Raw genomic sequence first — 26,714 nt, forward strand, 5'->3', positions numbered from 1 at the left:
TAATGGAAGAGGCCATACCTATGCAATTTGATACAATTGAAATCTCACCCACTTCTCCCTCTGAAATTAGGAAAATAATAAACTTGCTTAAAAGCAAAAATTCACATGGAATTGATGGCATTTCCAGCAAAATGCTAAAAGCTTGTTCTCAACAGATAAGTAAGATTCTCAGCCACCTGTGTAATAGCTCTCTGGAACAGGGCATTTTCCCTGATAGACTGAAATATGCTATTGTTATACCTTTGCATAAAAAGGGGGATAGATCTGATGTCAACAATTACCATCCAATCTCTCTTCTAACAGCTTTATCCAAAATTTTTGAGAAAGTAATGTATTCAAGAGTAGCTTCACATATCTGTAAAAATGAAGTACTAACAAAATGTCGGTTTGGTTTCCAGAAAGGTTTTTCAACAGAAAATGCCATATATGCTTTCACCAATCAAATTTTGAATGATATGAATAACCGAACATCACCCATTGGGATTTTTTGTGATCTCTCAAAGGCTTTTGACTGTGTAAATCATGAAATTCTGCTAGACAAGCTCAAGTATTGTGGCATGAGTGGGACAGTGCACAAATGGTTTAATTCGTACCTAACTGGAAGAGCGCAGAAAGTTGAAATAAGCAGTTCTCATAATATGCAAAGATCAGCACATTCCTCAAACTGGGGAACTATCAAGAATGGGGTTCCACAATGGTCAGTCTTGGGTCCTTTGTTGTTCTTTATATATATATTAATGACTTGCCATTCTGTATTCATGACGAGTCAAAGTTAGTTCTCTTTGCTGATGATACAAGTATAGTAATCACACCTGACAAACAAGAATTAACTGATGAAATTGTCAATACTGTCTTTCAGAAAATTACTAAGTGGTTCCTTGTAAACGGACTCTCACTGAATTTTGATAAGACACAGTACATACAGTTCCGTACAGTGAATGGTATGACGCCATTAATAAATATAGACCTTGATCAGAAGCATATAGCTAAGGTAGAATATTCCAAATTTTTAGGTGTGTCCATTGATGAGAGATTAAATTGGAAGAAACACATTGATGATCTGCTGAAACGTTTGAGTTCAGCTACTTATGCAATAAGGGTCATTGCAAATTTTGGTGATAAACATCTTAGTAAATTAGCTTACTATGCCTATTTTCACTCATTTCTTTCATATGGCATCATATTTTGGGGTAATTCATCACTGAGGAATAAAGTATTTATTGCACAAAAGCGTGTAATCAGAATAATAGCTGGAGTCCACCCAAGATCATCCTGCAGACATTTATTTAAGGATCTAGGGATATTCACAGTAGCTTCTCAGTATATATACTCTCTTATGAAATTTATTATTAACAACCAAACCCAATTCAAAAGTAATAGCAGTGTGCATAACTACAATACTAGGAGAAAGGATGATCTTCACTATTCAGGATTAAATCTAACTTTGGCACAGAAAGGGGTGAATTATACTGCCACTAAAGTCTTTGGTCACTTACCAAATAGTATCAAAAGTCTGACAGATAACCAACAAGTATTTAAGAAGAAATTAAAAGAATTTCTGAATGACAACTCCTTCTACTCCATAGAGGAATTTTTAGATATAAATTAAGAAAAAAAAGGAAAAAAAAACAAAAAAATTTTAAAAAAAAGAGTAAAAAATAAAAAAATAAAAAACACAAAAAAATAAAAAGTTGTTATATTAACTTAAGTATGTTGTTAAATTAACTTAATTATGTCATGTATTGGAAAATTTGATTCGTTCCACATCATTACGAAATATCGTATTCATGATCCATGGAACCAGTATTAATCTAATCTAATCTAATCTAAGCTCCCCCAATCTGATATTATGCTGTGCCTCTAATAACCTCACCGACACCAAAATTTTACTTTTGAGACCTTCATCTACCATTTGACTGAACACACAATACTGCCAGTGCACATATTCCACAGAAGAGATATAGTTTTCTATCTCCAGTTTGAGGTAACATATGACTGCTTATTTCTCTGGTTTACACAATAGATATACATATGTATATTTTAAATGAGCTATTTACTTCAGTGATCAATAAAAATGTATCTATATCTACATCTACATATATACTCTGCAAACCAACATGAGGTGCATGGCAGAGTGTACATCCCATTGTACCAGTTATTGGGTGTCTTCCTGTTCCATTCACATATGGAGCATGGGGGAAATGACTGTTTGAATGCCACTGTGCATGCAGTAATTATTCTAATCTTAACCTCATGATTCCAAGAGTAATCATTTGAAGCCAGTTCTTGAAACTTGGTTAACAGATATTCTCAGGATACTTTACATCTGTCTTCAAGAGTCTTCCAGTTCAATTCCTTCAGTATCTCTCTGACACTCTCCCACAGATTACACAAACCTGTGACATTCAAGTTGCCCTTCCCTGTACATGTTCAATATCCCCTGTTGGTCCTATCTGGTATGGATCCCAAACACTTGAGCAATATTCTAGAACCAGTTGCATGAGAGATTTGTAAGCAATCTCTTTTGTAAACTAATTGCACTTTCCCAGTAATCTACCAATAAACCGAATCTACCACCTACTTTACCCACAACTGAACCTATGTGATCATTCCATTTCATTTCCTTACAAAGTGTGACACCTATGTATTTGTATGAGTTGGCCAATTCCAACTGTGACTCATTATATTACAGTCATAGGATAATAAGTTTTTTTTTTATTTGTGAGGTGCAAAATTTTACATTTCTGAACATTTAGAGCAAGTTGCCAATCTCTGCACAACATGGAGATCTTATCAAAATCTGACTAAAGATTTATGCAGCATCTCTCAGATAGTAATTCATTATAAATAACTGCATCATCTGCAAAAAGCCTGATTTTACTATTACTATTGTCTGCAACATCATTAATATACAACACGAAGAGCATGGTTCCCAACACACTTCCCTGGGGCACACCTGAATTCACCTCTACATGTGATAATGACTCTCCATCCAAGTTAGCATGCTGTGCTCTCCCTACCATATGCTCAAACGTTTGACAATAAGCACAGGTGTGGTACTGACTCAAATTCTTTCGGAAGTCAAGATACGTGGCATCTAGTTTGTTGCCTTGCTCCAAAGCTTTCAGTATGTCAGGTGAGAAAGGTGAGAGTTGGGGTTTTGCATGATCAGTGTTTTTGGAATCCATGTTGGTTGGCACTGACAAGGGAACCTCCCCATCGCACCCCCCTCAGATTTAGTTATAAGTTGGCACAGTGGATAGGCCTTGAAAAACTGAACACAGATCTATCGAGAAAACAGGAAGAAGTTGTGTGGAACTATGAAAAAAATAAGCAAAATATACAAAGTAAGTAGTCCATGTGCAAGATAGGCAACATCAAGGAGAACGCGAGATCAGGAACGCCGTGGTCCTGTGGTTAGCGTAAGCAGCTGTGGATCGAGAGGTCCTGGGTTCAAGTCTTCCCTTGAGTGAAGAGTTTTAATTTTTTATTTTCAGACAATTATTATCTGTCACCAGTGTCATATAGAATATATCAGACGTGTTTTCCTGTGGAGGAATCGGTTGACCTATGACCTTGCGATCAAATGTTTTTGGTTCCCATTGGAGAGGCACGTCCTTTCGTCTACTAATCGCACCGTTTTGCGGTGCAGTCGCAAAACACAGACACTAAACTTATTACAGTGAACAGAGACGTCAATGAATGAACGGACAGATCATAACTTTGCGAAAATAAAGGAAATAAATTTTTCACTCGAGGGAAGATTTGAACCAAGGACCTCTGGTTCCTCAGCTGCTCATGCCGACCACGGGACCACGGAGCTCCAACGTTTACGCTCTCCGTGACGTTGCTTATGTCGCACATGGACTACTCACTTTGTATATTTTGCTTATTTTTTTTATAGTTCCACACAACTTCTTCCCGTTTTCTTGATTGATCTGTGTTTAGTTTTTCAAGGCCTATCCACTGTGCCAACTTATAACTAAATCTGAGGGGGGTGCGATGGGGAGGTTCCCTTGTGAGAAGGGCATTCTGTAAAAGGTATCTTATTATGTTTGAGGTCAGAATATGTTGTAAGATTCTACAAAAAATTGATGTCAGGGATATTGGGCAGTAGTTTTGTAGGTCACTGCTACTACCCTTCCTGTAGACGGGTGTGACTTGTGCTTTTTCCCAAGAACTGGGCACAGTTTTTTGTTCGAGTGATCTATGATACATCATAATTAGAAACTCAGCCCCAAATCCAGTATAGATTCTGATAGGGAAGCAATCGGGCCCTGGAGCTTTGTTCAGTTTTAATGATTTCAGCTGTTTGTGAACACCAGTGATACTTATTTCATTCATCTTTTTGGTGGTACAAGGATTAAATTGGAGCAATTCTCCTGGAATTTCCTTTGTAAATAAACATTTGAAAACAGAGTTAAGCATTTCAGCTTTTGGTTTGCTACCTTCAATTTCAGTTCCTGTCTCATTCACTACGAACTGGACACTAACTTCAGTGCCACTAGCACCCTTTACATATGACCAGAATTTCATTAGATTCTGTGAAAGATCATTTGACTATATTCTGCTGTGGTAGTCATTGAAGGCATCATGCATTGCTCTCTTGACAGCCAAATGTGTTACATTCAGCATCTATAGCCCTATGCTTTGTACTACACCTACAATACAGTAATCTCTGTTCCTTTAGAAGTTTATTTACAGTAACTGTATATCATGAAGGTTCCCTTCCATTATGAACTGTTCTACTGGATACATATCTATCCAGTGCAAGGGCAATTATTCTTTTATACTTGAGCCATAGTTCCTCTACATCCTCCTGCCCTGTGCTGAAAGTTTACAAGTTCCTCATTGAGATACGGCAATACTGATTTTTTATCTACTTTACTGAACATATATATGTTTCTGCTTGTTTTAGTTGTCCTTTTGACTTTGTTAATCATTGTTGCTACTACCATGTGATGGTCACCGATAGAATTTTTGATGTGGACATCCTCCAAGACATCAGGTCTATTTGTTGCCATTCGATCTAGTATATTTCCACCATGAGTGGGGTATCTAACCACTTGTTCTATGCAGTTTTCAGAAACGGCATTTAGTAAAGTATTATAGGATGTCTTATCACGCCCACCACTAACAAAACTGTAATTTTCCCATTAACTGTTGGATGATTAAAGTCTCCACCAATGATTACAGTACGACTGGGGAACTTACGTATAAGTCAACTGTTGTTTTCTGTAAGGTTTTTGGTTACATCAGGAGATGAGTCTGGTGGGCAACAGAAAAATCCAGTTATCATTTTATGCCTACCCCTAACACTGAGTGTTTCCCAAACAATCTCACATGCAGATTCAATCTCGGTGGATTTGAGTTTCTTGTCTACTGCGACAAATACACCACATCCATTTCCCATTGCCTATCCTTTCAATAAACACAAAAATTCCACTGCTGTTAATTTCAGTTTACAAGCAGCTTTCCATACCATGCCAAATACAATGTGAGCTTCACTACTTTTCATGAGTGCTTCAAACTCTGGCACTTTGTTGTGAATGCTTCAATAGTTTACCATTAGGCTTTTAGTACTCACCTGTGGGAGGCATTTCTTTCGACCTTATGCTGATAGTTCTGGGTTTCCTACCGCTATCTTTATCTGGATTGGATAGAGATTTGCCTATCTAAATAATCCTTATCACAGCCCACATACAGTCAGCTATCTGAGTAGTAGGCTCTGATGTGTAGTGCACACCTGACCTCTTCAGGGGGACCATACAGTTCTCAAACTTATGGCACAGGTCTAGAAAGTCATGGCCTAGCTTGTCACAAAACCTTGAAAGTCTCTGGTTCCGTAATTCAACTCAACTCAGAACTAAAGGGCCACGGTCAGGTCTGGGGATAATGCTACAAATTGTGAGCTTCAGTGAAACACCACGTGCGAGGCTGGTCTTCTCAACCTTCTCTGCCAGTCACTGGAATGAGCCAACAATGAGCTCTGAGCCCAGAGGATGGGCATTTTTTGATATGATGTGTGCCACAATCTGCAGTCGGTTGCACCCTGTTCCCTCAATGGCTGCTGGAATAGCCTCTTTAACATGCTGAATGAGGCGCCTAGGTATACACACTGAGTGCACCTGGTGTCCTTTACGGTCACTTGCTTTCCCCAAAAAAGATGAGTTGAGTCCCACTGGCTCAACTTCAATAGCAGTGAAAGACAGCACTTCAACTTGTTGCTTAGAGGGATCATTAGAGCACCCTGAGGCTTCCTTGGTTCCTGTCCACAATGCACAGGATGCAGCAGTCACAGTCAAGAGGATGGGATGTGACAGATCCTGTACTTTCTGCAGAGGAGGAGACAGGATCCACAGGAGAGGATAGTACTTGAGCAACCTCTGGTGCAGGTATCACAGGTACATAACTCTCAGGAGCTATCCAACACACCGATTCACAGAAGCTGCCAAACATTTGAAAGTAGTCAGGAGGATTTCCAGCTGCTTACAAACATCAACCAACTCATCCCGATCATGACCATGATCACCAATCCTATTTTAGGAGTCAACATATCCAGAGAAATCTGATCGGTCTGACATAATGAGATTTAATGTATATTTTGTTCTCAGGTAACACTTTCAATGCTGTTTACAGTAAGTTTTCTCACGTTTGCTACTGACAAAATTGTTAGTACAAACCAGTTTTCTATTAAAGAGAAATTGTATTGGCCATTAAATGTATTTCAAAGACAGCAGGAATAAAAATGGAATTGCAAAAGAGTATTTCTACTTGGGGTGTCAAAATGAGCAAGTATCATTCATTTCTGGATGCACAGTTACGAATTCTGAGAAATTCTTGCTGGCATAGTCCATATCTCAATTCAGGCAGGCTAGGAAAAAAAATCTTACCTTCATAGTCTTGGATGATATTGAATTTAGCATATTTTAAAATGAAGGACTAAGTAAGGAACATGTATTTTTTTGTTTTCCGCAAAAAAATTGCTGCTCTGAGATGCAGCCCTCTATGCTGTATCTCTGGAACAGTTCTAGATATTTTGTTGTTTTCTTATTTGAAAGATAATTGCTTTATGATTACAAAGAAATCCTCCATTTGGGCTTATCTGTCAAAGTTCTTTTACTATAGCATTCTGAACCTTTTTATAATTTATGGAAAAAATTTTTTTTTCAAGAATGCCAATCTGCAAAATTTTGATTTTTTTTTTCCTATTGCTAAGTATGATATAGTTCTATATTCCCTGAAAAGGAGAGCTTCCACTTTTAGACTGAACAGGTTTTATAAACAATTGAAATTTTTGCCAAACATAAAACCTGTTTTATTACCACATTATCACATAACAGTATCATAAAAATCAAAACCAAGCCTTATTTAACATAATTTTGGTTCTGAAAGATGAGTAAGACACTAATTTTTCATGCATTTTAAATGGTTCCAAAATGTATGTGAAAAGTCCAAAGACTTAAAGGTTTCAATTTATACAACATCTGTGCACTCTGTTTTGTGCTGGATTTAGCTAGTCAATAAACTAAAAATGTGTTCCACTGCTTCAGTATCTTCCTTTGATACAGAGTAATGCCTTCCTGTTGAACCAATAGGAACTGGAGCATTTACAATCTTCAAAACATTGTGAACAGGAAGTGAGCACTGATGGTGCTGTTGCTGTCCTTCAGCAGGAAACCTATATCCAGAAGCTGGTCCATGTTGTAGCACATAAAGTTCGCTACAATTTTGTTTAACTCATAACTGGTGTCTATAATCTCTGCAATCCACCAGTCACAGTCATACACACATACCACAAACATCCCCCTTCTCGGGTTGTGAAACTGAATATTATACTGCTGTTTTTGAGGTATTGGCCGAACAAATGAAATTTCTTCTTTCTTGCTCTTTAAAGTGTGTGCAATATGAGTTTGCCCATCACTTTGAGTCCAAAAATGTGTCTTCTGAATTCCTTTTGGATCAGTCTTCTTTTTCTGCACACGGTATACTTCCATTTCCTTTTTGGACAGAAGAATGTGGGCTGAGAATGTGTAAGATTTCATGACTCTTGTAAAATTCTCAGCATTCTGGATCTCAGCTTTATTTGGTCTCGAAAAAATATGTTTTGTAGCATGGTGCTTCAGCAATCCTCCTACATCATCACAAGGCCCCTTCCCGTGGCCAGTAGCATTGTATACCCAGTCATTTGGTGCAGGCGACTTACTCAATTCAAACAGCTGGTAACGATCTTTAAAATGACTACATGCACCATCAGAAATAATGATGATCTTCTCTGCCCCTGTTTGCAGTTGAAGAATTTTGCGCATTGCTAGCAAAGCACATGCTGAGTCATGTCCTGTGTCATCAGTTATAATTACAACACGTGTAGTCTTGTTTTGAAACTATGTCACTCCCGTAAAAATTGAAACATGGTCATTACTCCAATGATACTCTTGTACTTCTTGTGGGAGAATTACACACCAGTTCTCAGCAAAATCACAGTGAAACACAAAACATAGTTCTTCAGCCTGTACACACCCTTTCACTTCTGCGATATGTTGCTGCTGCAATTTCTTCAGATGCTGATGTGTTACTGCTTTCACTGACCATTTACCAAGTTCATCAATGAAACTGTGAAAGGAAATAGTTTTCTTAATTAGTTTATTTTCCTCCCATGTCGTATATGTGATTTCTGCAGAGTTATCTGCTACGTCTTCCAGGCCAAGTGTCTGTAAAGACATTCCTCCCTTTCCAGGGCAGTCACCACATTCTTGAAACAAACAAGTCTCTTGCTTTACACCACAGACTACTAAAAACTTCACACGCCCAACAGAGATATCATATGTTGTGTGCTCCAGTAAGTTCTTCCAAGTTACCAAACAAAGTTCAAAATTCATGCAGTGCACACATAAACAGACATCTCTAGGTGGGTGTGGAACTACTCACTTAGGTCATAGTGCATAAAATTTTGATCTTCAAGTATCTGAAGTTGTGTAGTTGCTCTTATAAATTGCAAAAGTTTCTTTAATACTGTGAGTCATGTACCTCTTCACTTTCACAACTTTTTGACCTTCAACTGTTACAGTCATAGTGTCTTTTTCATTTGCACTCTGGTGAGAACAGACCCATTTATCTTCCAGATAAAATGACTGCACTATATGAACTTGAGCTGCTTCTACAGGATGACCATAATAGGGATCTGGTCTTCCAAAGACTGCTTTCACAGACCTCAAATTTCTTGATTTGCCTGCCATGTACTTTGATACTGATGGAACATGGTTCAAAATTGTTTTCTTTGAAAATGGCTCTGGGATAATAGTCAAAACTTGCACCTTTTCACTGTAAGATGCACAATATTCAACAGCTGAATTGATATTTGTGAAATATTTCTGGCAAGAGATGCGAGAGTGCTTTGGTTCATTTTCTTCTGAAGATGGACTTTCTACTTCGAAGAGTGTGATCAGTTTTGCTGTAGTGCATTCATCCATAGCTTTAGTAATTTCTCTGTGGTTTCTTCATGCATAGAGCTTATGACTTGACTTCAATGACCATGGTTTCTTAACAGGACTAACACCTACCTCTGTAGTTAACTGATTCAGGGTATTTAATTCGTGTGCAAAATCAGCATCATCTGCACCATGGGAGGCTTCACCTTGTTCAGATTCTATCATAGTTGTTATTCTGTCAAAACATTTAGAACACAGTCCGCCCCCTGGTAGCTGAATGGTCAGCATGATGCATTGTCAATCCTCTGGGCCCGGGTTCAATTCCCGGCTGGGTCGGGGAATTTTCTCCACCCAGGGACTGGGTGTTGTGCTGTCACCATCATCGACTGCAAGTCACCAAAGTGGTGTCAAATTGAAAGACTGGCACCCAGCGAATGGTCTGCCCAACAGGGGGCCGTAGCCATACGATTGAATAAAATTTAGGAAACAAAAAGTCGTCACTGAAAACATCTTCACTTTGATACAGAGACTTCAAATGAGAACACTTATTCCCAACCTTAGCAAAGTCTGCTTTTTTGTTTGTCTTATACTCTTTCATGGATATGCAAATAGTCAGTACACTTCACTCTCCTGTGGCCCCAGTCAAAAGACGCTTTAAACAGTCCTTTTCACAAAACACACTGCAACTGTGTCAGCCAGCAAATTCCTCACAAAAACACAAAACTCACTGTATGGTCTCAGATTTCTTAGAAGCCTCTTCAGTAAACAAATTAGCACAGAACAACTACAATACAGAAACCTACAATGAACATCCACGACAAAGAAATTGACAAGAAACTACAACAAAGTGCAAGATATATCTGCAACAATTAAAGTGAAAATAAATAACTGCAATAAAGAAAGTGATAAGAAATAACTGCAACAAAGACAATAGAAATAAACATTGTAACAAAGAAATTAGTAAGAAACAACTTCAGTGAATACATACATTACCCTTGAAAGATAAAAAATTTATTTTTTAAAAATAAAACCTGTCCAACTTAGAAGTGGAAGTTCTACTTTACAGAGAATATAATACTATATGGTACTAATCAACAGAAAAAATTTAACTTTTCTGAACTGGCATTTTTGAAAAAAATTTAAAAGGTGACAGTAAAAGAACTTTGACAGATATGTCCAAATGGAAGATGCCATTGTATTCATAAAGGAATTATCTTTCAAATAAAAAAAACTCTAACAACATAACTATAACTGTTACAGATATACAGAATTTTAATTTTTTTTTTCCAAAATTTGCATCTTCAAAACTGCATAATTTTTTTGGAGGAAACAAAAAAATACGTGTTTCTTACTTACTCCTGAATTTTAACATATGCTAATTCAATAACATTCGAGACTATGAAGGGCCCCCCCGCCCCGGACTGAACTGATATGGATTATGCCTACTTCAAAATGTCTATAAAAATAAATAGTGTGGTCTCAGTTCTCTGCGACTACAGATGTGTGTGCAAGTTGCATTTATGTGTGTGTGTGTGTGTGTGTGTGTGTGTGTGTGTGTGTGTGTGTGTGTGTGTGTGTGTCTACTGCTGACAAAGGCCTTAATGGCCGAAAGCTACAGTTGTGTGAATCTTTTTATTGTGCCTATCGTGACTCAGTATCTCCACTATATGGTGAGTAGCAACTTTCCTTCTCTGGTATTGTTAAAAACAAATAGAGTAGTTATATCACTGTTCTCATTCATATTTTATTCAAATGAACCCTTATGTCGATGATACAAGCTCATACAAAAAACATTAAAATAATATAATTTTGAACTATGGAATTCTGAAATGAAAGTAACAACATCATTAATAATAATAATAATAATAATAATAATAATACAACATAGCAGAAGTGAACTGGAGATCAGATCATATGGGAATCTAACTTGGTCACATGTCTGAGTAGAGCATCGTTATATGTGAGAGTAGTGAGCCTTGTTACCTTACAGATTAAGCATGGAAAATTATTTTGAAAAATGCATTCACAAGCAGCCATGACTGCTTGCTTTTAACATCATTTAATTTATTAACAATGAGAAGAAGAAAGTGGTACAGTGCTGAAGAATGAAGTGATAGAATGTGCACGTAAAATATTGAAGTTAAGTCAATGGAGGGAAAATTGTGGATGGAGAGAGAGAATGTAGAGCAGAGTCAGATTCAAGTATCTACACCCACAATGAAGAAGTGAAGTGCACACAATATGTTTTTAGGTGACAATTTTTGAGGTGATATGAGCAATATAGACTCATCTACTTTGTAAACACTTCCCTGCTTTCATTTTATATTCATGATATCCTGCAGCCTTTATCAAGGTTATGAATGGCATTATACATCATCTACAGAAAATCTATGAAGGCAAAATAACAAATTACACAACCACTGAAAATAAGAATGTAGTCCGGTACCAGTTCGACCAAAATAAAAATAAACAAGCAGCCTTGTATATATAAAATCAGTCATCAATTCACAGCTTTCACTGGACAGAAGTGAATGTGAGGGCAAGCCAGGACATTCTGCAAAAATTGTTGTATCCATTGGATTTTACTTTAAGAGGTACTAGAATAAACAAACCACCATGAGCAAATGAGATGATATAGTTTCAACATATAACATAATACTTTTACAAAACTAGATATGAAGATAGTAACTGTTCTCGAAAGAACAGAAACCATTGATGACCATGCAGCTTCTCTAGAATAAATGATAATTAATTGAAACCCTCAGTTGCTGACAGGTGTTGTTGATATACCTCATGCAGACAGTTGAATAGATATTTGCCCATCCACTCATTACTCGGACCCACTAAGGTGACGATTCCCGTAAGAGTTCGAGCAACCTCTGGCATTCGCACAGACGAAGGTCAATTGCCAGGTAGCCTTTAACTAGATATGAATATAGTAACTTTTCTCAAAAGGACAGAAACCATTGATGACGGTGCAGCCGGTCGGGGCACACATTTTCAACTGTCCCCATTGAGGTATATCAACAACACCTGTCGGCAGGTGAGCGTTTCAATTAATTATCATTTATTCTAGAGAAGCTGCATGGTCATCAATGGTTTCTGTTCTTTCGAGAACAGTTAGTATCTTCATACCTACTTAAAGGCTACATGGCCACTGACCTTCGTCTGTGCAAATGTGCATAGGTTGCCTGAACTCTTATGGGAATTGTCACTTCAGTGGGCGCGAGTAATGTGTGGATGGGCAAATATCTATTAGGTACATTACGTATGTAGATTGTGGACACAGTTGGGAATGCGGGTCTCACGGGATGCGTGCAAGGGGTAAGTACCTACAGTCGCGCTAATCATCTGTGTCCTTGGTAGCTCAGATGGATAGAGCATCTGCCATGTAAGCAGGAGATCCCGGGTTCGAGTTCCGGTCGGGGTACACATTTTCAGCTGTCCCCATTGAGGTATATCAACAACACCTGTCGGCAGTTGAGGGTTTCAATTAATTATCATTTATTTTACAAAACTGTACAGTAGCAGAACTAAAGTAGTCATCGGCTTATTCAGAGACATTACAGGTGCATAAATGTTGCCAAAGTGATAGTGAGTCAGGTATATTTTCAAACTAAAGTGCCTGTCATTTTTTAATTGTGGTGCTATGCAGAGCATTCAAATATAGATGTGTTGCAAATGGCATCCCACTTGTAAAAATGTTGGCATGTATGCTGTTACTACTGCCCCATCATATTTCTTGATCATAAACACAAAGGTGCCTGCTAATCTCGCCTGGACTTAAGTCCATTTTCATAGGTAATACTTCATTTCACAATTCTTCTTCATTTAAAGAATACAGGAAGGTGTTAATTCTGGAACATCATTATGAACCATTCTGGAATTTACCTAGAATGATTTTGAAAACCATGGAAACCCCTAATATAAACTGATAGATATAGGAAGTAAGTTTTAATCTTATTTACAGAAACAAGTTTTACAATTTTTCAATTCATTTTAGTGAATTACAATTACCTTTCAAATCCTTTTCCTGCTGAACTATATGGTACAGATAAAAACCAATTATAATTGGATGACGAAAGTCTCCAGATGCGTGGCATATCATTTTCTCATTTAGCATATTCTGGAAAAAATAAAACAAATCAAAATTCATGTGGCAGAATTTGTGTGTGTCTAGACATGCTTCCATTAATTATAAAGCTGTAGTAAACTTTGTCCTATCTTGTTTTATTTCACATCTTATGGTAATTTTCGTGGTTAATCACACCTGGTGAACAAAGGAAGACCCATTAGAAGATCTGCAGGTAACTCAACAACAACAGAGCTGAGCTCTTATTTAGCTTTCCTGCTTTTCTAAAGTACCTGTGTGTACAAGCAGTAAAAATACAAAAGTTATTCATTATATGCTAGTCTGCCAACCTTCTTCCCCTCATTCACCAGAAAATCATCTTATTCTGTTTCAGTCAATGTTGAGTTTTCAAAGAAATGTATAACTTTATCTGGCAACTGTGGCATACATAATACATACAGCTGTAGAGTACCACTGTCATACAATATGGATTTCCAATAGACGTAAATGCATTTACTGTAGTGAGTAAACAACCTCGTATAAATCTGGATTGTGTCTTAAACATATAAATTATAGGTTCCACCAACAGTTTAAAATAAGAAATTTTAACATTGTAAGGAAGCTAGAAATAGCTAAAATCAAACAGTTTATGCAATATTCTTACTCTGAAAGCAATGACAGTTCATGGTACAATGTTCTGCTTTTGTTCTCTCTGTCAGGACCTTACAAAATATGAAGTATTTTACGCAGTGCTGCTAAATCAATATTAACATCCTTGTGTAATCTAGGTTTTTTTTTTTTTTTTTTTTGCATACTACGAGCTACAATAAAAATTTAAAGTTTAAGTTATTTCAGAAAGATTCATCCAGTTAAAGACTATATCTTCTACTTTTTCTTGGTGCCAGTTGTGAGTTACCAGCTCAACAGATTGCCAGTAGGTGTCTCCCTGGTGCAGCGAGCTGCCTCACTCATTCAATTACAGAAATTATGCAAATGATGTGTTAGATTTTCTGTGATTGTGAGAACATAATAAAAATTTAATTTTTCAAAGGGACAGAGCACCACAGCACTTGCACTGGCTTGCAAGAGCATTTCTTAACAACAATATTCCTCAGTGATGAATCAGCCTAAATGGGTGTATAGATTTTGCATCACTGCACCACTAGCCTCTAAGGTTACCTAATCACCCTTCTTTTGGGTGGTGGTGGGGGGGGGGGGGGGGAAGAGGGGGTGGAGAGTAAGGGGGGGTGGAGAGTGGGGGTGCATTGCGACACCTCGTAGTAACAGCATTGAATGCTGTAACATCATGCATGCTCGTAGAAGTATGGGATAAGCTTGATTATCGTCTGAATGTTTGTTGTGCTTCCAGTGAAGGGCCCATTAAACATTTGCGAAAGGTAAATGAAAACTTTGAACTCAAATGTAATAGCAAAAATTACCCACCAGATTACAACTGTGTTCATGTAAAAGGCATACCCCAGCAAAATCAGGGGGTTCTTTCGAAAATAAAACTTTATATACAATACTTTAGGGGTAAAGGAGACCACTCACTGAAAAGAAGTAGTGCCGAGTCATTGATAGGCACACACAAAGGAAAGAAAACTTGCTAGCTTGCAGAATGAGTTCACACACAAAGTATTCATGCTCTCATCCACCCTTGTGCCCCTACACAGTGTTCGTTGGATACACAATCCCAGTATTGTGGCAGGTAGACTAGGATGGATGGGGTTGTTACAGGGTGGAGGTTAGCTAGTGGCCTGCCTGAAACCTAGCCTCTCACATCAAACACACTAACTACATCACTCGCTGACACACTATCATCCCCACCCCTTTACCTCCTGGATTCCTACTCGCCACCGTTAATGTCAGCTCCATACACACCAACATCCCTCATGCCCATGGCCTTGCCACTGTCAAATACTACTACTCCCAATATCCTTCAGATTCCAAACCCACTACCTCATTCCTAATGCAACTTACCAACTACATCCTCATACACAACTACTTCTCCCATGATGGGTAGGTATATGAATAAATCTCCAGCACAGCCATGGGCACCTGTATGGTACCCACCTACGCCACACTTTTTATGGGCCATCTAGAGGAAACATTCTTCACCTCCCAAAACCCCAAACCCCTTGTCTGGCTCAGGTTCATCAATGATATATCCAAGATCTGGACTCAGGAGCCAAGACACCCTATCCTCATTCCTCCACAACCTCAACACTCTCTCTCCTATCTGCTTCACCTGGTCCTCCTAAGCCCAATGTGCTATCTTCCTGGACATTGACATCCACCTCTCTGATGGCTCCATCCACACTAAATCTACAAACCACCAACAGTACCAGCACTTTGACAGCTGTCATCCCTTCTAAACAAAAGATTGCTCCCATACAGCCCAGTCACTCTGTGGACAGCATATCTACAGTGACAAGAACACCTTTGCCCTGTATGCTGAAGGTCTCAAAAGAGCCTTCACAGACAGCCACTACCCCCCCCCCCCCAACCAAAAAAAAAAAAAAAACTACTCTGCAAAAAGATTCCTGAGCCATATTTTCAAACAACCCTAATCCTCCCATCACTCCCAATAATCAGCTACAAAGGAGCACTGCCCTCATCACCCAATATCATTATGGACTGGAAGAATTGAACCATATTCTTCGACAGGGCTTTGATCATCATCATGCCCAAAAATGAGGTGCAGCTCACCCAAGATCCTTGCCATCCCTCATAATGTGGTGTTCTGCCACTCACCCAACTAACAAAACATCCCAGTCCATCCCTATGCCAATCCCAGGGATCACATCCCCGTGGAAGACCGAATCCACTCACCTAGCACTTCCAGTCCTGCAAAAATTATCCTATCCCATCAGAAGCAGGAACACCACTGCAAGCGGCCCTGTCATATACCAAAAATGCTGCCGTCACTGCATGGGTTTCTGTGTTGGTAGGACAACCACTAGTTGTCCATTACAATGAATGGCCACTGCCAAACTGTAGCCAAGAACAAAGTTGACTACCCAGTGGCAAAACATGTCATTGAGCACAACATGCTCGAGTTCAGTGGCTGCTTCATTAACACAGATAGGAGTTATCACTGCAAAACATCCTTCACCCCCATAATCCTCCTAGCCTCAATCTCCATTAACATATTGATGAACACATCATTCAAACTTCCATGAGTAGGCACACTGCAGCTTTTACATCACAATTAGTATTACATTTTTAACCTTTGGCAAAATAATCTATATGTAACTGCTAGCTGCATTTTCATTGAGAAAGCATAACAAAACATTATATGGCTCTATAAAAATAATCTTTTATTTCTTGTTTTCACATTTGTCTATTATTGTCATTGTAATTTACAAGGTGCAGATATTCTTTGCCCCTTCATGATATTTTTTAATTATATCAGTTAACTACACTGATTCACATGAAAACAAGTAACAAGAGAACACATTATGAAATGGAGCACTCGTAAACACACACTCCTGTTTATGATTGTGAATAAATTAGTCAACTTCAATCTGCAGCTCACTTTCACATTGCGCACATGTTGCACATTATGTTTCTTGCATTTCACACATATTGTTTTTGTTCTGTTGCTTTTATGCCTGCCACATATGTAAAAAGCTCCAGGTTTTGCTGGTTCCTTGATCTGCTCTCCTTCATTCCTGTACTCGGGCAAGAAGACATGAATATCCTTGGGATGTGTTTGATGTAATGCTCATTGATTCAAGTGTTATTCTATCAGGCCAACAGCAAGACCTTTCACAAAAATTCATATTCTTTCTTTATTATTAGGAATACTGAATTTGAAATTAATATCTGCATTTATACAAGCAATGTATAGATGCACAAGCTTTATCTTTCTCTTCTGTGTGTGCGCCTCTCAATGGTTCAATGCTTCTGCTACTCGGTAAGTAGTCTATTTTATTCCTAAAGTATTAACATTCTGCCAGAACTTTCCTTACTATATTTAAACTTTGTAGTCATATGCATAGGTTACAATTCACCCCAAGTTTCTATCATCCATGTAAGAGGCAGTCTTGTGAAATTGGATGAATCTTTTTGAAACAACCTGTTGTTCTTTAAACATTTAGTTCTTTTCCTTGTATTCCCTTTTCAAATTCTAGTTGTAATCACCTCTCATCACTGGATTTCTGTATAGATAACTGAGCTATTTAAACATTAAACAGGTCATATGAAGTTTGTTGTCAACAGTACTGAATACAAATATTTGAAAATAAAAGTTCTGTTTAATTTCATTTCTTTAAAAGGACAAATAAAATGCTATTTTGAGTTTGTTCCTCTGAAATTAAATATTATTGGATAATATGGCATCTAGTAGCAGTTTACTTTTTCCCTGCTCTGCTTAAATATCAATCTCAACATGCAGTCATAGATATTTGGACTATCCTAGCACCTTGTCTATGGCATTGTGGAGAGTGCAACTAATGTATGCAGTGGGTGTGCTCACTGGTGCAATACCATTAATTAATAAATACTGCAGCTAGAGGTGCCTCAGGCAACCTATTACATTCCATGGAGCCTCAAAGTTAAGCACCATATGGATATTTGTGGTACGAAATTCCCAGTTTACATTTCTTTATTTGTATTAATTTCTGGACAGATCTGTCATCCTTTACATGAACCTTCAAAGTAATCTGGGCTTAGCTTCTGATACAGCCACAGTAGAACAGAAAAGTGCAATTATGCAATGCTTATCATGGATCCTCAGTTTCTGCAGTTGTGGTTGTGGCAGTGTTAGCTGGAACTGTGATAACAATAGCAATAAAAACAGGAAATGCACCATCAGTAGCAGCTAGATGTGCAACAGCAACACCAGCAAATTTTGAAGTAGCAGATAGCTAACCAACATCATCAACTACTTATCACATTAAGGACATGTATATCTATCTGAACACCAAATTGTTTCATATTAGTAATCTTCAGTTTAAAATAATAAGCAATCATCTTCAAATAAATTTAAACATTTTTTTGGAAATTCAACATGAATGGAAATAGACTAGAGCTGTTTGTTAAGAAAAATTTTTATGTGAACTGAAGAAGATAACCAGAACAGCTGATGTTACACCTGCTGCAGCAACAGCTTGAAGCAGCTGAAGCATTGCCTCCCTCAACAATTTGCTTACTTCAATAAAAAAAATTACTATCATGGCCAACAAACCCACACAGTAGCACCCAGCATCAAGTTTAATCAGTGTGTTAAAGGGCATAAGCAAATGTACACAGCACAGAGTGCAGATTTGCAATATTTAGCACCCAAGTGTGATTTTTCATGCAAACAGTGTGACACATCTTATACTGAATCTTTAATCTATGACACTGTCATACAACTAGCACCATCTAGGCAGTTGGTGCAATGGTGCTAGCATCATCTGATTGTAAATTAAATGAGGTTCTAAGAAAACTGCTAAAGCTTCATCACAGGTTATCTTTGGTGATAACATTAGTGTTGAACATCTCAGTAATATTCAATGTCACATTAAATGATTAACAAATAACAATAGTATTGACTTTCTTAATAGTAATCAATGTTGTGTTCATCAATTAACAGCTGACAGTATGTCAATGTCGCTGTCTGAATTACTAAGTAGTTAGTCACTTGTAGTCCAGTGATGCAGCATACAGTAATTACATCACCCTCCACCACACTGACAGAGGTACATAAGGAAAAGCACTTTGTCTGCCGTCATGCCCTAACAAAGCAATCTGAAATTCAAAAAAAGTTTCTTCTCAATCATTAACCAGTTATCCATCTGCAGCATTAGGAATGAACTGTCCATGTCATGTGTTTTGAATGCAACAAGTGACGGCACCTAGCAAGCAGTTTCCTTTGCTAATGCTCAAAAATACCAGTCACCAGATTGCTGCAGGATATCTAGCCATTTCCTGTAGCAGCTGATAGAGAGCTGCCGATACTCATATCACCATTGGAAATCAATGGTGCGGTGATGGATTTCCAATTGAAAAAAGGCTCAGCTGTGTCCCTGATTAATATGGACACAGCAAACTGATTAATCACTGCCACAGTATGCTCAATACAAAGTGGTGACATATAATAGGTAGTTGATCCTGTTATGGAGTCAAATATCCGTCCAAGCTGAGAACAACAAAGTAGCTAGGCAACTAACCCTGCACAGCAACTAACATTTTTGAAAAAGTTTTCAATGGTGTTGAGTCACAGTCATGCAACATTTTATAAAAGAGTAAACTGCCATTTGACTGTGTATTACTATATTTATCTTCTGTGAAATGGAAAGTTGCCACTCGCCATACAACAGAGATGCTGAATAGCAGATAGCTATAACAAAAAGATTGTTACAAATATAGCTTTCGGTCAGTAACGCCTTTGTCAAAATTAGACAACAAATTAGTTGTTTGGCCTCAGTTGCCTTAGACTGCAGTCACGTGTGTTTGAGTTGTGTTTTCGTGAGTGTGTATGTGTGTGTTTGTCATTTAATTTTAACAAAGGCCTTATTGGCCAAAAGCTATATTTGTGAGTCTTTATGTTGTGCCTATCTGTGACTCAGCATCTCTGCTAGGAGGTGAGTGGCAACTTTTCTTTTCACCGTGTTATTACATTCCATCTTGAATTTTCCATTGTTTGGTATATTTATCTTCTGTATCTTCTAGATTTCAGCTTTTATACCATTATCAGTACAATGCTAAATGTTGTTGGACACTTATTATATCATGTCTATTAAAGCAGTCCAAAGCAGGTAAACAATACTAACCCATGTCTTTACTATATAACTCAGACATCTTAAAGACATGCATTAGTCTTGTTTACCTGCTTTGTACAGCCTTAACAGATGTGACATAACAACAGTCTAACAACTTTAAGCATTGCAGCTGATAATGTCATAAAAGCCAAATCTGTTAGACAGTAAGAAGATAAATATAGTAATATACACCCCAATGGGGGGTTACTCTTAAAATAAATAACTAAAAACGAAAACAAAATATTTGAATTAAGTCACTTTTGTGTTTTATGATTCCAGAATTCAAGACCAAGTAAATCTAGTTTCGAACATCATTCTATTCTAAGAACTTAATACAATAAATACACAGCACAAGCAACTGTTTAAACATGAATTAAGTTGAACATAATTAATTTTTGCAGTTTGAAACATGCACATTATTGCAAAAATCCACAGTACCGAACTTTTACAGGACATGCCCAGTGTCATTCAGAATGTGCAGTTAAGGTGGAACTAAGTAAGTTACAAAGTGTGGGAGTAATAACTCAAATGCCTTCAAGCAGGCACTTATTTCACTGCTATACCACATAAACATAAACCCATTGGAGAAAGTATCAGTCAATGCATTAAAGTATTAGTCAATGCATTATAAGAACACAATGTTAACTTAGGAACATTGTAGGTGGTGCAGAACTAGTACATGTCCCTCCATTACTGACATGTCATGGCAGTAATGTGATGTACATGCGTTAGTTAGTTGTATGGAATCAGCACAGTAAGATTGTGTCACCATGTAGATGTAACAAAATAGTAGAAAGGAGCTATTGTGTTTGGAAGGGCCTATGACCACACTGTGAAAGCAACCTGATTCATTGGTGTATCAATGTGCACTGTCAATGTGTCTACACATAATAGTGTACTACTTTCAGCCATGTAACATGGCATAAGAGAAGTAGTTGTAAAAAGACCCAAACTAACAAAGACCAGGGCAAGTACTTTCAAATGGTTCAAATGGCTCTGAGCACTATGGGACTCAACTGCTGAGGTCATTAGTCCCCTAGAACTTAGAACTAGTTAAACCTAACTAACCTAAGGACATCACAAACATCCATGCCCGAGGCAGGATTCGAACCTGCGACCGTAGCGGTCTTGCGGTTCCAGACTGCAGCGCCTTTAACCGCATGGCCACTTCGGCCGGCGGCAAGTACTTTGCTTTATCAATGACAGTTGGTCTAAATGTGACAAAAAAATGCTGCTGTCAGTGAATGCAGGTCCATTTCAACCAGTTTTGGAGTGAACTTTATGAAGCATGGAATGGGCAATTGGAGATGAGTACCTCACAAAAAAAGGCCATTGCTCTCGGCAGCACTTAAGGCGGCACAGCATCAATGTTGTGTGACGTTTAATGTAACACAACAAACTGACAACCAACTGACACATACACATCACTGTCATGACATATGTCAGTGGCAGAGGGTCACTTATCAATTCTACACTAGCTACTATGTTCTTAACTTAGCAGTGTTTTCTTATAATGTGTTGACTAATATTTTATCCAATGAGTTTATGTTGAGGTGGTATAGCAGTGAAATAAATGTCTGCTTGAAGGAATTTGTTTTATTACTCTCACGTTTTGTAATGTACCTAGTTACACCTTAGCTGAACGTACTGAATGACACTAGGCATGTCCTGTAAAAGTTCAGGGCTGTGGATTTTCACAATGATGTGTGTGTTCCAAACTATGCAGCACAACCTAATTCGTGTTCAAACAGTTGCTTGAGCTGTGCGTGTATTGTATCAAGTTCTTGGAATAGTAGGTGTAAAAAGATCCAAACTAACACAGGCCCAGGCAATTATTTCACTTTTTCAATGACATTTGGTTTGAAGGTGACAAAAAATGTTGCTGTGAGTGAATGCAGGTTCATTTCAATCAGTTTTTTTGTGTCCATCCTTTTGACAGGAGGTCTTGGGGATGATTGCCATTTACTGTTGTGACAAAATAAAAATCTACAGCCATCCTTATGATTTTATTTATTTTTTAGCAACCAATTTCGGCACTTCAATGCGCCATCTTCAGGCTGTAGTTGATGCTGAAGGGGTTGACATGATCCCAATATATACTGAATCAGTGGCCAACATAACTGGTTATGCAGACTATCTGAAAACTTTGCTGTCAGCACTCTAACCACAATGTTATGAAGCATGCACTGGGCACTTGGAGATGAGTACCTAACGAAAAAAGGCCATTGCTCACAACAGCTCATCATCAGGGTGGTGTGATGTGTAGTGTGGTCTTACCCATGATACTGTTGCCCCTTTACAAATGATGGACAGTATAAACTGCATCAATGGCTCAATGACATGTTAAACACACACTGTGGAGGCAGTGGTTCATGTCAAAGGTAGCTCTGTGATGTTTTGGGGAAGTTTTTGTGCCGTGACTGGGGGCCCATTCATTCATGTTACTATGAGCATAAACAAGGATATATATTCCAACATTTACAGTGACCCAGTGTTGCCCTTTCTTCTGCATCTGCAAGATTAGTATGCTATAGACAATCCCGTCTTTCCAGATAATAACACCTGACTTGAAAAAGCTGCTCACATACATTTCCAGCTTGACAAACAGTGAAGTATCTTATTACACGTCTGTTAAACCATTTAATCTTAATTGCCAGGCCTATGTGCATAAGCAGTCTCAGGCTCTGGCAATTCCAGATTGTATGTGTGATGGCCTCCAGTTACTGTATTGGTGAAGTTAATTTTCTTACAGAAAGGCCTAACAATGGCATATTTTAATCTATCTGAGAAAACACATTGAATTACTTAGTGATTAATGATGATTTTCTTAGTTTTCATGGGAACGTGTGAGAAATTATCAATAAATTAAATTTTTTTCTATACTGCTTCTCCAGTGTAATTTTTTCTGAAATTCTGGAATCAATTTCATCACCCACTTTTTAAAAGTAATTATTAAAAATATATGCTACACATGAACTTTTATAATGCTCCTTTTCTCTTTAATAGGCATAATGTGTAGGAATTCTTTTAGCAGTCCTGTTTATGATACAGAATCTTTGCTTGTTCTGGCAATTTTGTAGACTTCCTCTTTCATTCTGAAGACACTCTAGTACCTGTAGTGGATCAAAGCTTCTTTGATGACTTGCTAGTATTGTATTTAATTTGTGTATGCATGAAGGGCTAGAAGAAGGTCTGCTTTAAAATGGATACACATTTATTAAGAAATATGCTGATTTCAGAACTGGCATTAGCCTCATTGTGACTTCACAACAGCCCCATTTTTGAAGCTTTCTCTCAAATTTCTCATTACTTACTGAATAACTGTGCCCACTGCTTCCTTTAAATGTTTCTGAACTGCACTTGTGACTATCTTATGTACTGTGACTGTATGAGGTCTGTTCAAAAAATTCCGGAAGATTCGTAATTTCGTGCCAATGGTGCATTGGAACGAAATGTGATTGGCATCCCTCCCCACATGCCTGTGTTTAATGTGTAACTGCTGGAAGTTTCACTGTTGTACATCTGTCAGTTATTGTTCAGTGCTGTACTGAATAGAATGTTATGTCACACAGTTTGCGAATTTTGAGATGGCCCAGTTGGAGTAGCAATGTGCATTAAATTTTGTGTGAAACCAAGGAAAACACGATTTAAAAATGGGTGGACAGAAGTTAAAGATGATCCTCATTCAGGATGCCCTTTGATATCTACCAATGATTCTCATGTCAGGAATGTCAACAAAATTGTTCATGCCAACTGAAGACTGACTGTCCAAGAGATTGCAGAAGAATGTAACATTTCAGTTGGATCATGTCACGAAATCCTGACATACCATCTTGGAAGCATCATGTTGACATCAAGTTCGTCCCACAGCTCATGAGTCAACACAGAAAGACCTTTGCCTCACAATCTGTGAAGAGCTCTTGGATCTCACAAATGAGAATGAAATGTTCCTTACGAGAATAATACTGGTGACGAGATGTGGGTCTACCATTATGATGTTGAGACCAAGGTTCAGTCTTCACAACGGCTCAGGAAAGGTTCTCCATGATCAAAAAAAGCTCACCAGCTCAGGTCAAATGACAAAGCCATGCTCATAGTTTCCTTTGTCTTTGAAGAATTAGTTCATCATGAATTCATGTCACAGGTACAAGCTGTTAATCAGTGGTACTATCAAAATGTGTTGTGATGTCTGAGAAAATGTGAGAAGAAAATGGCCTGAAATGTGGTAAGACAATTCATGGCTCATGATAACGCACCCTCACATTCATCCCTGTTGCTGCACAACTATCGCACAAAAAACTAAATCACTGTGCTGCCTCATCCTCCATACTCCCCACACCTGGTCCCTGCAGACTTTTTTTTATTTCCAAAGTTGAAAACACTATTGAAATTATGGGAGATTTGGAATGATAGATGAGGTAAAAGAAAATTCACAAATGCCTCCTCATGCATACCAAGACTGTTCCCGGAGGTGGAAACAGTATTGGGGGTATTGTATCAATTGTGGAGGAGAATATTTTGAAGGAGACCATGTACACAGTAAGCAGAAGATAGGTGTAGAAAAATTTTGTGGGTAAAGTTCCAGAATTTTTTGAACAGATCTCGTATGATTACACCTTCCTCTCCCCCCCCCCCCACCTCACCCTGCCATTCCCCCCTCCCCACCCTTTCTGATGCCTCCATCTTGCACCCCCCACCCACCCCCACCCCCAACCCCACCTCTGGACAGCTGCTCATGAGGTGAAGTTGTAACAACAGCCACAGCAGCCAGAGACAGTAATCATATGTGTGTCACTAGCACTTTTGAGTGTGTTTCCTACTCCACAAGAAGGCATTTTGGCTAAAAACTAAAATGTATAGCAGTGTTTTCATTGTGGCTGACTGCAACTCAATATTTCCTGTATACGGTGTGTAACAATCTATTGTGTGTGTGTGTGTGTGTGTGTGTGTGTGTGTGTGTGTGTGTGAGAGAGAGAGAGAGAGAGAGAGAGAGAGAGAGAGAATTTTTGTGGTGTACATTTGTCCTCTGAAGGAACTTCCAGGTTCAAAAAATTGAGAAACAATTTTTAACTTCTTCATTATTTGAATATCCCTTAATGAGTGATTGCCTTTACTCAGTCCATTTTTATACCCTACACAAGACTATCCAGTATTAGAGCAATGACCTATCCAATTATGACACCCAATCAATAGCGGTCTGTAGCATTATATGTAATATCTACTTTATCACAAAACTGCAGGAGACTGTCCTTATACAAGTGAATCTGTCACTGGTTCTCACAAATGTTTAGACAAGTGGAGATACCACAAGATTCCCAAAGAGGATACCAGCAGATATGTTGGAACACAGAACACTGAAGAAGCAATTTGAAGAGGAAGGACAGTTCCATTTTTCAACCTGACTGTTATAGAATCATTGTTATTTATGTAATCCAGAATGGAAAATGAAATTTTTGTCCAACAAATTTGTGGCTGTGACACTTGAAATCTAAAATGGAAAACTTTTTCAAGAGAAAAATGATATGGCTTAAAAACACAGAAAAGTTTACCTACAACAACAATGTTCATGAATGGCTGCAGTCTTATATCAAAGTAGCCTCTTTCAGTTAATATTTTCTCAGCAAATATCACAGAAATATTGGAATCCAGACAGATAAAAAATCTACTCACCAAGCAGTTGCAGCAGAACACACACACATATAAAGGTTCTCCTGCCTTTGCTTGATGAATACACCTTTTTTATGTATCCACTTAAATTATATTTGCATAAACTGATTATTTTCAATGAAATATTGGAATCCCACGGTTTTAGTTTCATGTTGTTTTCCTATATGGGTTTTTTATTTAGTTACTGTTAATTATAACAATCAAATATACATACTGTTAGCAAATTCACTGCCTTTTCTTCATGGTTGATACCCTCCACGTGGTTTATGAGCCACTGAACAGCATCTGCACTCACAAATGTGTTAGATGGTAAACTAGGATGATTTGTCAGGAATCCAACCCCAGTCTGCACATTCTTCATTGCATCCAGAATTTCCTGAATGGATGCATTACTTTTCAGGCGATGCGTAACTGTCTGGTTGACACTAAAATTGATGTAATACCACAATGTAGGGTATATATAAGATAAACATGTAAAAAAACATAAAATGAAAAATAACAAGTATTTCTGTGTTATCTGATTTTCATAGCATTCAGTAGCTGCAAAACAAAATATGTACTAGACAGAAAAATAACAAGTACTATTTTTTATGATATTGCCTCTGTGCTACTGGTTTAAATTGTTGTTCAGTAGTTAGTACTGCTGGCTTTTACAAGGAAGTCAGTAGTTCAATTTCCAGTGACTCCCTAAGTTTTTTCTGATGTGAGAAGATCTAGAATGAAGTCCACTTAGCCTCATTAGGTGAAACGAGATACTGCTTGAAATACTTCCACAGAAATGGCACCAAATAGAAAGGA

At 38.0% G+C, this 26,714-nt stretch overlaps 1 protein-coding gene across 6 annotated transcripts in view; it reads right to left on the reverse strand.

Moving 5' to 3' along the window:
- LOC126248551 (GATOR complex protein Iml1) overlaps window positions 1-26,714 on the reverse strand; it is a 637,798-nt gene that overhangs the window by 174,715 nt on the left and 436,369 nt on the right. For all 6 annotated transcript variants that reach the window (XM_049949630.1, XM_049949665.1, XM_049949640.1 and 3 more), the window contains 2 exons: window positions 26,131-26,341; window positions 13,446-13,554 (listed from right to left, as the gene is read on the reverse strand). In XM_049949630.1, the coding sequence (XP_049805587.1) occupies window positions 13,446-13,554; window positions 26,131-26,341 (320 nt within the window). The remainder of the gene's footprint in view (window positions 1-13,445; window positions 13,555-26,130; window positions 26,342-26,714) is intronic.

The sequence above is a fragment of the Schistocerca nitens genome, chromosome 1, assembly GCF_023898315.1.
Source record: "Schistocerca nitens isolate TAMUIC-IGC-003100 chromosome 1, iqSchNite1.1, whole genome shotgun sequence".
NCBI classification, from domain to species: domain Eukaryota; kingdom Metazoa; phylum Arthropoda; class Insecta; order Orthoptera; family Acrididae; genus Schistocerca; species Schistocerca nitens.